General features: G+C 40.8%; 1 protein-coding gene across 2 annotated transcripts in view; it reads left to right on the top strand.

The window, feature by feature from the left end:
• The window catches only part of CHCHD6 (coiled-coil-helix-coiled-coil-helix domain containing 6), a 109,743-nt gene that overhangs the window by 61,211 nt on the left and 34,843 nt on the right, over positions 1 to 13,689 (top strand). For both annotated transcript variants that reach the window (XM_084214808.1, XM_084214809.1), the window contains one exon: positions 11,271 to 11,406. In XM_084214808.1, the coding sequence (XP_084070934.1) occupies positions 11,271 to 11,406 (136 nt within the window). The remainder of the gene's footprint in view (positions 1 to 11,270; positions 11,407 to 13,689) is intronic.

Consider the following 13,689-nt stretch of genomic DNA (forward strand, 5'->3'; position numbering starts at 1 on the left):
GGAATCCAAGGCAGCTTTCCAACGGAGAAACTGCCAAAGAGATTTACTCCATGTAGGACCTACTATGTGAGAGTTTCATTTAATGGTCCTAAGATCTTTAAACTTAATGGACATGAGTATTTAAGGTGATTACATTAGAGAAACCAGCAAGCAGTAAGTATCCTCCTGGCCGAACGTGGAGTAGAAAACCACACTGGCTCTGAGGGTGGGGGAAGAAAGGTCATGGATGGGTTGTCTGCTGGCAACAGGGAATGCATGGCTTGCTTTCAGTACTCATGGAAATAAAGGTTTTATTGAATTACACTAGATTTTACGAGGCTGATGGCTCCTCAGTTAGAATAGCAAGACTAACTGGAACCTAGAGAAACTACCTTTTTTTGTTTCTTTAGGTAGATATGGAAAGTTTATAAAATAGTTATGTGAGTTTATATTGAGTTTGTTAATCTTGAAGTCTACTATGAGGCCTTGGGTATTTCAACAGAGGACTGTGCCCAGGAGACAAGGTCTGAAACGGTTATTATATGGGCAGTTGTGAAGCCAAAGGAGAAGGGTAAAGACATCATAGTTTTCAAACAAAATTGCTCTGGGATTTCTCCTATCATTAGATTAGATAAATGATTAATTTACTGTTGAAATTAAGAACCTCTCCAACAGGGATTTAAGAGTTTTCAGGAGTAAGAGATTGATTATTGCTGAAAGCTTATCCATAGCCTTACCTCAACATAGTCCTTTTGTGCCTTCCAATGATGATATTTTCACCAAAATTATTTGACTTTGTCCCAGTCCTATTCTTCCCTTGGTGCTTGGTTTGTGCTAGCTGTTCCTTCTTCTGTCTGCACTGAGTCTGTTTCATAATCTTCAAATAAAGAGATGGGTTATTAGTCAAAGCTTTTCTGTTTCTCACTTTTATAAAGTTGCTCTTAGTAGGAAATTAAAATATTCTCTAAGAGATTATAATGTGTGAGTTTCCTCAAATTTATTTCAGAAGAGGGCAAAAGTATATGGGTGAATTTTGACTCTGTGTCATTTTACCTGGTGTGCATTTTACTGAAAGAAAAAATTTCTGATCACTTTCAGTTCTGCTTCACACAGTTTTTCACTCGTTACCTTAGGATGTAAACATTTTCCTTATGAATTTTGGAAGGCCTATTGTTAACGAACTACTTGTACCAGTGCATTGATTTCCTAGCAACATATATTCCCCTACTGCTTTAGGAATATGGTATGTGGAAATAGAAGTTGAATATGTGCAGTGAATTTGCATAAATTTTCCAATTGGGCCAGATTATTCTTTTTTTGAACCAAATTTTAAATCTTGAAAATTTATTAGATTGTGTGCTTTATCCAAGCTGTTGAATGTTCTTTCTAAAGTTCAGTTCTTGAGGATTACTAAGATGCTGCTTCTAAATAAGATTTTTTGTTTTGCCCAGTTAGTAAAATGAGTAACATTCAATCTAATGTTCCCAGTGTTGTGTTTCCTCTCATGCGTGATGAGGGATGAGTCCAATGAACTGAGGTTGCAGTTCTGTTAGCTCTGGGAAACTGGTGTCTCTTCAAAACTGCAGGAGCATTTCTTCATTGCTACATTGGTGGAACTTGGGCATTTATAAAATAAGATCTGAATAGCAAGGACTCAGATAGCAAAGGAAGTGGTGCCAAAAACTCCATGTAGTCTGTTAGGGGTGTTTCTGTTGCTATCAATTTTTACATGAAAAGCACTTGTTTTCTGTAGTGATGTTGCCTTTATAAAGCCCTTAGATCAGGGTTTGTTGGCAGGCCAAATCCAGATTGTTTTCAAAAGCATGGATATTTGTGCAGCTGTTAAAACAAACCTCAGTCATACTTTGTGCATCAGAGGACATGAAATATTTCAGCTCACAGCTCTTTATTGTGGAGAATCCAGTGAAAATAAAGGCAGATCTCTGCCCTCACATTGGGAATTGCATATTCCAACATGTACCATGGTGAAAGCAAGGTGTCTCCAGGTTTCATAGTATCTTATTATGTATTTACAAATAATGGCGGATCCACACCAAAATCCAGAACTTTTTCTGCCTTTGGCCTTCCCCTCCCCTTGGCTTGAGTTGGGAAAGGTGTAATGAATATTAATTAATGACCCAGCTTAGCCCAATCCTGCTGTGTTTTTCTGCCTGTCTTCAATGTGTGTGTGGTGGAGTGTGCTGATGGGAATGGCATGGGGCTGATCTGGAAAGGACTGAGGTTAAAGTTGTCTGGGGAAGCTTTCCATAAAGAGTGGTGAATTAAAGATGTCAGAAGCAATAATGCCTGAGAAACCACTTGTTACCAGTGAATTAATGACTTGTTTGCTAATTAGGAGCCTGAGGCAAAGTTGAGGTAACACTCTAACAATCTGGTCATTAATTCAGTCGCAACTGATTTCAAGGGCAATGTTGCTATTTTGAACAGTAATTGTATTCCTGACTCTGGATTATACACTCTGTGTCCTTGCTGTTGAGTCACTCTCCTCCTGAAGTCATGGAGGGATGGTAGAAGACACCAAAGGCAAGTACCAGCTGGGGAAATCTCAGGAAATAGTTTGTTTTATAGGTCAGAGCCTTTATATTTTTGTCCTGTGAGGAAATAAGGACCCTGGCAGGACTGCTGTGGACACCTTGCATGATGGTGATGCATCTGCACAGAGGAAGTTGGTGGTGTTTAAAGCTGAGCTGATGGGAGATTTTAGTCCTTTACTCCCTAATAGAAGAGAAAAACCATCTCTGCCATCAAATAGGGCCTCAATGACTTTATTTATTTATTTATTTATTTATTTATTTATTTATTTATTTATTTATGTGATTTTTGCATTTTTCTTGTTAATCCTGGCAGTTGCATGTGTGGGACATATGCTTACCATACCAACTACAGTTCAAACTAATTTGACCCAAAAAGCTGGCATTTGGAAGGCAGGAGCACTTGTTCAGGGATGAATATTGTTTCCTTGGAGGGAGCTGGTCAGTGTTGTGCTGACTGCAAGGGCCACCAGCAGCACGCTGGAGCAGCTTCAGGAGGCACCTGAGATGCTTCATGTGCTGTTTTTCAGACTTAGAATCATGTTATCTAAATTGTTTTTTATAAAGCTTTTTTCTATTTTCTGAGGACTTCTTGAGTTTACAATATTCACTTAAAAACAGAAACAAGCAAACAAAAACCCCCCAACCTCCCCCCAAAAATAGACTTGTAAGACTTTTTGTGTGTGCTTGCTTGGAAAGCACCATTATTGATGTTCTCTGAGGGATGAGTAGCTGCTTAATGGGGATCTTTGCTGAGTCAGTGTTCAGAATTGCACAGCTTGGTAAAAAAGGGCACTGTGGTTTTGAAGTTTAGGGAATGTGGGCAGAAGCAAGGGAATTTTTTTAATAAGGTGAATGTTTAGCTTCAGATCCCACCTGAACTTTAACACTGGCAGCTTCAATCTCCTCTCTAAATTTATTTTGGCATCTTTAGCAGGACATGCCACTCTGTCAGAGCACAATATACTAATGGACTCACATTTTTGTCCATCCCTTTGTGTAGCATGAAGTAAACTATAGGAACCTAGTGCAGTACTCAGTGGCATTTTGGAAAAGTAACTGCTGTTCAAATGGGTAGTCAGGGTTTTCTTTTAAAAAAAGAACATTTCATTTGCAGTGTGGCATTATTATAAGATCATCTCACATAGGAGACATTTACTGAACCTGTTGCCCCTCATGTCTTGTGGTTATATGAAATCAGCATATCACATCTTTAGTTACCTTCATTAGAAAACTTTTGAGGAAGGTATTTAATAGACCAACAGTTCCCTAACTAATTCCCAGACATTGTAACACTGTCACAGCCCGTATATTCTTAGGGCTTGTGCTGCATATCTTCTACAGACTGCATGCCTTCCCTTCCTGACCTGAGATCTTAAGCAGTTTTTAGATGATGTTTTTTATCTGAAGAAAGAAAATCCCTATTCGGGTCACTTGTTGGGCTGTGTGTTGTTTTCAGATTCAGTTATTGCTTGCTATATTGCTTTTCTGCCTTGTGGGAGCTGAGCCAGCTTCCTTTCTGATTCAGAGAACTCCTTCCAGCAACAAGATTCTGACTCATTCCTGCTTGGCTTCCAGAGACTGTTTTGCTGCTAACTTTAGGCTCTTCATCTTTGCTAGTCAACTTTTAGTAGCTTGGCATCTTTGGGAAAAAATGGTGCATGGCTTTGTGGGCAGGAGATCCAGTTCTGTTAACTTCTGTATCTCTTGGCAAGTGAAGGAAGAGGCAGTAGTTTTTCTTTCATCTTCCAAACTGGCAGTTTCTCATAGCTCAGTATTCTACCATCATAATCAGTAAAGAATTTACATCCAAATGTACATTGGAATTATCCACTTGTGGTGAAAAGTCTCTCATTATTCTAAACCACTTGCCATCTGCCATGCAAAACGCTAATAGGGGTGATTAGTTATTGCATTTGCAGGTTCAGTAGGATAAGGATAATATTGGTTTATATGTTTTAGTTCTGTTTTTAGCTTACTACTACCCTTCTGCTCCCCCAGAGACCCACAGCCCACCACCACAACCCCAGTGCCTGCAGCTTATGGGGTCTAAGGAACCCAATTAAATTTGGTTGAAACTGCACTTGGCAGAACACAATGAAGTGTAAGTGAAAGTCTTTCAGGATGACCCATTGGTCAAATGGGAAATGATCACTTGTGTGTGGGGATAAACCATGTAGGAGGACAGGGGATGTTGTGACACACTGGAATAAGTCAGATGGAGAGCTGGAACCAGCATTGCATGGGTCACACAATCTCTTTGCATCAATTTCACAATGGAAATGAAGTTGTTGTTGTTGATTTCCAAAATTAGAGGTTGTTACAGAAAACTGCTAGATTTTAGTCACTTTCAATATCCATCTGTATGTTCTAGAGTTTGGGTTTTTTGGTTTTTGGTGGTTTTTGGTGAATGAAATGTGGTTGGGGCAGGCTGTTTCTACTGAATGCAGTACAGTGACACAGCAAGTGGCTGACACTTGAGACTTGGACTTCTGTGGTAACTTTTGTTCTCAGTGATAGAATCTAATTACTTACATGGAAGAAGATTTAGAACAGCTTCTGCCTGTCTGTGATTGGAAGGAAAGGAGGTATCTGTCCTGGGAAGAACAAGGGTGCAGTGAGTGCATGAACTCCAGTGGGGAATTGGGTGGCAGTTTCAAACAAGCTGTCAAAACAGGAATTGAGATTGGGAAGTACTTGAGTGACAAATTTTGTAGGATCACAGAGTCACCCAGAAACTCACAGCAATTTAAAATATTCATTCATTTGGCACTTCATGAACAATGTATGGAAAAACCGAGTGGGGTGACCTGTTATTAAAATGCAGCTGTCAAGAGGAGAAAGAGAGAGGGGAAATAACCACAGGTGTGCAGGAGTGTGCTGCTGACAGTGTGACAAGGCATGTGAGAAGGATTTAGACAGGAATACAGCAGCCTCAGCTGAAATTTGGGGGTAGCACCCCTGTTCTTCTGAAAATTGTCATGAGGTTTCACCTTTTCTTTTAGTCTGTCCCCTCTTGCTCTAAATTGTGTGTTACTTCTGCAAGCTTTCTATTCCACCTGGATCAGTGGCAAAGCCTGATGAGCAGTGTTTTGAGTACTTGAGGCTGATCAGAAATATTTCCTTCCTGATCATATTAGTTTAGCCTCATGAGACATGCAGTTTGTTTACACTGTTCTAGGTTATGTAGCTTAAACATTACTGATTTTTTAGTAGACATTTGGATAATCTGTTAAGCTTCTTCCATCTCTTATTTCCCTTGCCACACAGCTGTAACACAGCTCTTACCTCTTCCATTCAAACCACGTTATCAACCTGATGTGCAGGATCAGGGAATCCCATAGCTTGTAGTGAGGGCACAGTGTTTTGTGATAGTGCAGCATCCTGTGCTGAAAGTTAGCTTGCCTGGCTGTTTGTTCTGTGCTGATGAGTTTGTTATATGTGAATGAAATGCTTCAATTGTGTTTAATTTTCTGCTGTAAATGTCAAGGATGCAATAATGAGAGAGAATGAAACCTTTCTATGTGCTGTGTATTGCATCTGTCTGGAGTCATTTTTTCTGACATGTTAGAGAAGCTATCAGAGCCAACTGCTACCCAAGGGAGGATGCAGTTTTACAGGTCAGTTAACCACCTATTGGGTTTTATATATGTACAGTGCAGCCTGGCAGCACACCACATTTATGTGACCAAAGCATCACTGAGCTTCATCTGAAACGTGTGTAATGGACCCTGGATATATAAACATACTAAGCAGCTATACAACGTGTCTGATTCCTTCCAACATGCAGGAACTGCTGCTTTGTGCCCTAGGATTTACTGGCAGTGCTACCCATGCATCTCATTGCTGCTGTCTGGGGCTGTCTCTGCTCCAGTGACTGTGGTGACTAATGTGGTTTGCTCAAGTTGGTTCAGACACTGGTCTTAGTCAAATAATGCAGCAGAAAGCAGCTAATCCAGTCACTGGATTTTGTGGCCCACAAGAAATTCCAGATTGCTGGCCCGTTTAGGTTGCTGCTTGCAGCTGTGTGCTGGAGCCACCTGCTTTTAAGTTGGCTTATGAGAGACCTTGTGTGTCTTTGTTTATCAGTTTCTGAGCAGAGGTATCAAAGTGTCTGAGTTTAGAAGCCATCAGCTTCTGTCTTGAGTTTTTTTGTTCAGCTTGAATGGTTTCCCAGAGTAAAATGTAAAAAGAAGATCTTGCTCTTAACTCCATCTGGAATTGCTGTTCTTCCCAGTAAAGCCAAGTGATGGTGTGTTACTCACTGTGGAGTTACTGATTTTGCACTAGGCTAAAGAGCTGCCAATTCCTAAAGCACTGAAGTTGCATCTCTGCTTGGGCAGTCTGATCTTCAGCTGGGTGGAAGGACCAGCAAATACACAGACCTTTTCCAGCTTTCCCTTGCTTTCCAATAGTGAGTCTATAATTCTTTCAAAAAGGGAACCTGTCAGCAGCACCTGAGTAGTAGCCATAGTGCTGTGTTTGAAACCTTCTGTCTCTGGGTCTGTATCCTGATGATATGGCCTTAATTGCTTTTTGCTATGAGTTTGGGTGTTTGTCTTTGGAAACTGTTGCTTCTTGATTAATTGATGGGCATTGAGACCAGCACTACTTCTTCTAGTGCAGTGCTTATGATAGAAATTCTCACAGTACCTTGCTTTAACCTCCCAGACACTTTGTACTTCTTCATGGGGTTTATATTCATGTAGGAATGAATTTGCCAAGACAAATGAATGCAGTTATTGACTGAAGCAGCTGTTACCTGCTGCTATTGAACAGTTAGGAGAGGGTTAAGAAGAAAACCTCTTCTGAGCCACTAGATTGGCCCTGACTAAGATGAATGTCTAATTCACTCCCAGCGTCCTTACTGCTGCCAGTAATAAAAAGCTTGCTTCACATATTCACCCCACTGCAGACGTTTCTCTTAAATTAAATATCAAGAGGACATATAATAGCACGATTCCACGCCAAGCCAATATTATCAGATTGATGTCAGCAGTGATAATAGAAGAAGGATAAGTTGATGAGATTTCATTTATTAAATAAAGTAAGGGGAATTCGCAGTGATAGAAAGGATTTGGTAACTCTCGGTGTCAAAATGCAGCAAGATCGTGCTCATTCTGTCTTACCTCAAGGGATAGTAGAGAGAAGGATGGCCTTTGTTTCATTTTAAGAAAACCTCTCCCTTGTTTTCTAGACAAAGACCTGATTTAAATCTCTGCATGGGAGAGGGAGAGGAAGTTCTGAAATCACAAATTTCATGTGTATGTAGCCTTCCTGCCCATTGCACACTGACAAGGCAAAGGTTTCTTTCCTCTCTGTGATAGGGGAGGCACTGCTAATGAATTTTATTTCTAAATCCATCTTTTAATTTTTCCAACCTGTCATCCCTTCTCCTTTCCTCCTTTTAACAGATGAGAGTGTATTTTATTGATTTAATCTTTCATGTTCTGTATGTCTTGCATCTGTTTATTTCCAAAGTATTGTAAGAGCTTTTCTTCCATGCTTCCATCTGCAGATATTGTGCTGTCACTTCCCAGCCCAGCCTTTCTCTCCTGCCTTTTTCCTTGCTGCTGTAAATGAGCCTCTTACACCTGTTTTGATAATAGTTGTAGCAGTTGCAGCATATTTTATTTTAGACAGAGGCTAACTGTCTACCTCATTTGGTGGTGACATATGCTTAAAAGTTTGACCCACTTTAGGAGAAAGGTCAAAGCATACAAGGCATCTGCTAGTTGTATATACAAACCTCATCCCTTTTCCACCATTTTCCTTTTCTCTTATATGAGAAATAATAGTAAAAACCCTCAATGACACATCAGGAGCACTGGGATCGGGTATCCAGAAGATGAATTTTCCTAAAGATTAGTTAGTGCCAACAGCCTTGAGCTAGGCTGAAGGTGAAGGGAGATAGTTGATGAAAGTCCACCTCTTTTGGAACTAACCCACAATGTCATTGCATTCTGCAGATGTGTTTGTAGTTGGATGCTGCTGCTTTAATTCCTTTTTGTCTCAGATCTGCATGAGGAAAATCAGACACCTGTAAGGTGCAGCTGTTGCCTGTGCACAGGGCTGCAGTTCCCCCGGTGTGCAAATGCTGCAACCTGAAGCTGAGTGTTAATGTGAGCAGGAGAGCGGCACCCCCTTGATTCAGACTGGGCAGGCATTGTGGTTGCTGTGAAGGGAGGAAAGCATTCAGGCAGCTGTTCACTTCAGGTACCTCTTTCCAGTCCAGATGGGTACCAGAACTAATCTGCTGGGTGTGGATAACTTGTGTACTCCCAGATTCCACAGTACCTTCTATTGATAATTACCTAAGCCAACTTTGCAATTTGTTGATTAGCGTCTCTAAATCTGTTTTGAGAAGCTGGTGCAATTGATGCATAACCACAGCTTGAGGTTTTGTTTTGAAGAAATAAAAAAGAATAATCTTGTTATTTTGGGTACACGGTACCAAATAAATCCTCCCTGTGTTGTGGAAAGTGGTGTGTAGGAATGCTGGTTTAAATACTTGCTGGGCAATGCATATTGGTCTGTGCTGATTGATCCCCTGCCTCTGGTAGGCTTTAGGCAACAATACTCTTTTTTTGTGGCTTCTTGCTCACCACTGTGTGGCTTTTAAATAGCCCTGTGGGCTGAGCACCAAGGGGTCTGTTAAGGAAGAGGGCCACGGACTTTGCAGCACTGTCTGAGCCCACAGGGTGGTCCTAACTTCATAATTATTCTAGGCAGTGAAGACTGATACCATAGGTAGGACAGTGATCTAAAGCAAAACAGTTCCTGTACTCTCCCTGCTGACAATGACAATATAAATATTTCTATGATGTTTGTACCATGTTCAGTTCAGATTAATACAAACTGGTTTGCGGTGTGCTGTACCTTTTAGCTCTTCCAGGTTTCTATACTAAAATTACAAAATGCCCTTCAGTTTAACATCACTGAGTTTAAAAAAAACTAATTTTAAAAGTCTTAACTTTTTCAATGAATTGAGGGATTTGGTGGTATTTCCTGACCTGGTATTGTTTGGTATCATTTCCACAGTCTCACTGATTTGATTAGAGTGATATTAAAGTTAGTGACAAAGCAAAATGCCAACATTATGAGTTTCTGAAGCTCTCTCTGGGTTCTTTTCTATCCCAAAATTTGAAGATTTTTTTTTTTTAGAGTATGGATTTTCGAGGCTTTAAAGGTGATTTGCTATATAACATAGAAATTAAAAATGAACACTAACCCTTAGGGACTGTGCATGGAATAAGTTTCTTCTAAAAGCTGTGAGATTAGTGAAGAGGTAGAAAAAGAAGCCTGTATAGTATTCTTGTTGGCTTCTGATCCAAATCTCAGTGTTGTAGTGTGGCTGTCATACTGATAAATTCCTTCTCTCTCCATGTATGTTGGCAGTAAGACTGAGGACTGAAGAAGTATCAATTAGAGTATATCTCAACCAAATTATTGTGAGAGTGTGCCCAGGTTGCTGATATGGAAAAAACAAAATTGTTCTTCTTTGGTCCTTCACTTCTTTCCTGAGCACCTTACACAGATGTGCGTGATTTGGAAACTCATATCTGAGCTCTCCAAAAGCATTTAGATTTTGGTTTAAGATTACATGTTTCTTAGAAGTCTGTTCCACCTGAGAGACTGCGACATGCCCAGGGACAGGTCATGTTTCCCCTCTCTCTGCCTTGCTATGAAGCTTTTTTGCTGAATGAGTGCCTGTTGTTACTGTGGAAATGAATACATCATAGCATGGCATTAATATCTGCCTGTAGCATCAAGTGCTTTGGAAGGAAGAGGTGTGTTTGATATTTGGGCACAGATCTCTAAGCATATTGGAGCAGGAAATGCAAGGAATTAAATGGATTTATGGTTTAGGAGACGACATCTGAGGATTGCTACACCTAAGCATATGTTCTCTTACTCTCTGGTAAAACATACCATGGCCATGGTGCTGTGAGTGCCTGCAATTTGTGTCTGCCTGTCTGTGCAGCTGATGTCACTGTCATTACTGCGTTTGTGCCATTGTTGCTGGGATTGTTTTACAACGACCTTCCCCTTTATTGGTACTGTTGCTGATGATGTGCCATATGTACACATGCACATTAGAGTAAAAGAACATCATCCTTAATTGTTCCTGGGTAGCTGTCAATGCCATTTACTGAGTATGAATACTAATTTCTGCAGAACTACAAAGAAGCAGATATCTGGGCTTGCTATTATTCTGGGTTTTTTCCCAGTCACTAGGAGAATTGCAGTGCTTCCAACCATGCTGGATTTCTTGTACTGTTTAAATAGATGAGAATTCAATAGATTGAGGTGGCTCATTCAACAAGTCTGTTCAGTTCCTTGTCAGACTGTTACAGATCTAGTGCAGGCCCAGCCAGGATTTCTTGAGTTCTGCCAAAGATTTCCAGTGTGAGTTGAGAAAATCATTGAAACTCTTGGACTTGGGGATTTTTTTCCTCCTGAATAGAGAGGAGAGATGATGTTTTACATAAGGGTGAAATGGCCTTCTACACCAGCTAAGAAAGATCATGTTCCTTCTTTTTGCTAAGTACCCTGGATTTTTCAATTGAAATACCCTGTTGGTCATTTGACCCACTTTGGTGATTGGTGCTCCCACCAGTTTCTCTATTAGGACTACATAACTCCAGCATAAAATTAGTATGTGTGTTGCTGGCAAAGTGGTAGTAAGTGGTTGAAAACTCCTCTTCACACATCATTCTGTGCTTGTTTTCCCTGCAGGAGGAGGAATGCTGATCCTGTCTGTGCAAACCTGCAGTCTGAAATTCTGAAGTGCTACCAAGAAAACAAACGTGAAGTGCTCAAATGCTCGGAGCTGGTGAAGGAATATCAGCGCTGTGTTAGCGCAGCTCAGAAGGTAACAAAAGCTTCTCTGTTGTACTGGCTGGCTTTGCTGTCTTGTTTTGCATGGTGCTTTCTTCTGAGAAGTGTTTTTGAGAGCTGTGGTATCTGTTAGTCAAATTGCAATCTTCATAGGAGACAAATCTTCCTTGGGATCTGTTTTCCCACATTCATTCCACGTTTCCCAGTCACACAGTGTGTCCCAACTTCATTCCTGTCAGCGAGTCCTATTGTACCAAGCTGCCACCACAACAGTAGGACCAGTGCTCCCAGGTTTCAAAGTCAGTCAATGATTTTCCCTAGTTTTACCTTCTTGGATGTTGTATACTGCAAACAGTAAGTAAATCCACTTTGGCAATATCTGCAACATTTTCAACAGGCTCTTATAGATAGGAGGATAAACCCAGGATTAAACATCTCCTGTTATGGGACTTTGCAGTTGGAGGTCTTGCTTCTTTTCATGGCTGCACAGGGAAAGGTTCTGTACTGTGGGCAAAGCTGCTGTCTGTTAAGAAAATTCCATACTCCTAAAAACTCTTCATCTTGTGTGGGAAGCCAGTAAGCCTTATGGCTCTTCCTTCTGAGATGCAGAGTCCCAGTAGGTTCTGTTGATGCCTTAGGACAGTGGCTGCTCAGTACCTTGGAAGAATTTCTGGCTATTGGAACAAGTGAAGGGGAAAAGAAAATGAAGTATTTGGACATTGCAACTAGGGTATGGTCCTGGGCCATGAGAGAATTCAGTGGGTCAGGTGTCCCTCAAGGGCAGACTTTTCTGTTTTGTTTTTTGGGGTTTTTTTGACAGTAGAAATTCTCTAAATGGTGCTGAGAATATCGTAAAGTAGATGTGGGGAAAAGGATGGTAATAGAAAATTGAGACTTCTCTCATGGGATTACTAAAGCAAAAGGTGGGGGAGAGGTGGGTATTTCATGGAAGCAGTCTTTCTCTGCATTAGCATTGTGAGGGGAAGCTGTATGCCTGATTTAAGTATAACATGAAACAAGCTGCCAGCCGGCTCCCAGAAGAAGCCCGACAGAAGGAGATGGGAAAATTGTCAGGATATATTAGACCAAATGTTGTTGCTAGTCCTAGTGGAATTTTTTTCCTTCCTGTTTACAAAGAAGGTCTTTGTATGTCTGCAAATCAGCAAGGTTAAAGCTGCCAGGGAAAGGGCTTTTCTCTGATATCTCTAAAGTCCCCAGCTCCCAAAACATGTGGTTTCTTTTTCTTCCTCAGCTTTAAAGTAAAGTGGTGCCTGTGCTGCTGCTGCACAATCCATGCCCCTGGTTGCTGTGTGCAGAGCACTGGTGCATCTATTGCCAGCCTCTGTTATCCTCCTTACCTCCTCTAAATCAGGCTTGTAGCCTTTTCAGTGGAGTATATCTTTAGCAAATGCATTTACCAATACATCTTTATTGCATGCAGTGCAGGCAGAATGTGATTACCAAGGAAGACAGATTGCATTAAACTTCAGCATATTTGCAAGCTGCGGCTCCAACCCGCCTGAGAAAGGGGCTGGGATGCTGCCAGCCCTGAGCCCCAGCCCAACATTATTGAAGAGTAAATTGGAAGCTAAATGACTGGTAACAGCAGAGGGCAGTGAAAGATCCTAATAACTTGGATCTTTTTTGGATTTGCTGGAGGTTTTGGTAGGTTTGCTTTATAAACCAAAAGCTGGGGTTGTCTGGTTGTCTTCATTCCCAGAGTCTTCAATGAAGTTCAGAATTTTTTTCCCCACTATTATTAGAAACTACCTGGAAGGAGAAGTACACAGGACATTAATTTGTTGTGGATGATGACAATGTGGCAGAAAATCTTGCTATGTTTTAAGAAGGGGCTTGAGAGACTAAGAAATAGGTAACTAACACCTTGCAGCTAGAGGTAGGCACTAGAGGGTTCTGCAAGTACAAATTCAAATGCAACCTTTGTAAGGCAATACGTCTTCTGTAGCTTCCTTTTGTCCTAGGACAGATCAATTCCCTGACAATTTGCCTCACTGCTCTTACTGACTCTTCTGACTCCTGAGATACATGTAGCAATCACAAGCTGTTGTTTTATCATGTAGGATTAAAACTCCCTCCTCCCTTCCCCTTTTTAAGCTGTTATTTTTCTTTAAGTTTAAATTAGCATCTTATACCAAATGGCTTTGTCTCACGCATTCCTCTTTCAGGAAATTCAGGTTGGAGGAATGTGGGAAAGAAAGGCCAGAATCTCTTAATTTCTTCTGTATTTTTTACCTTTTTTTTAAAAAAAACACAATTTGTTTTCCAGTGCAGGAGGAAATGTAATCAAAGTTGGATG

This window comes from Fringilla coelebs, assembly GCF_963513975.1.
Source record: "Fringilla coelebs genome assembly, chromosome: 13".
NCBI lineage: Eukaryota > Metazoa > Chordata > Aves > Passeriformes > Fringillidae > Fringilla > Fringilla coelebs.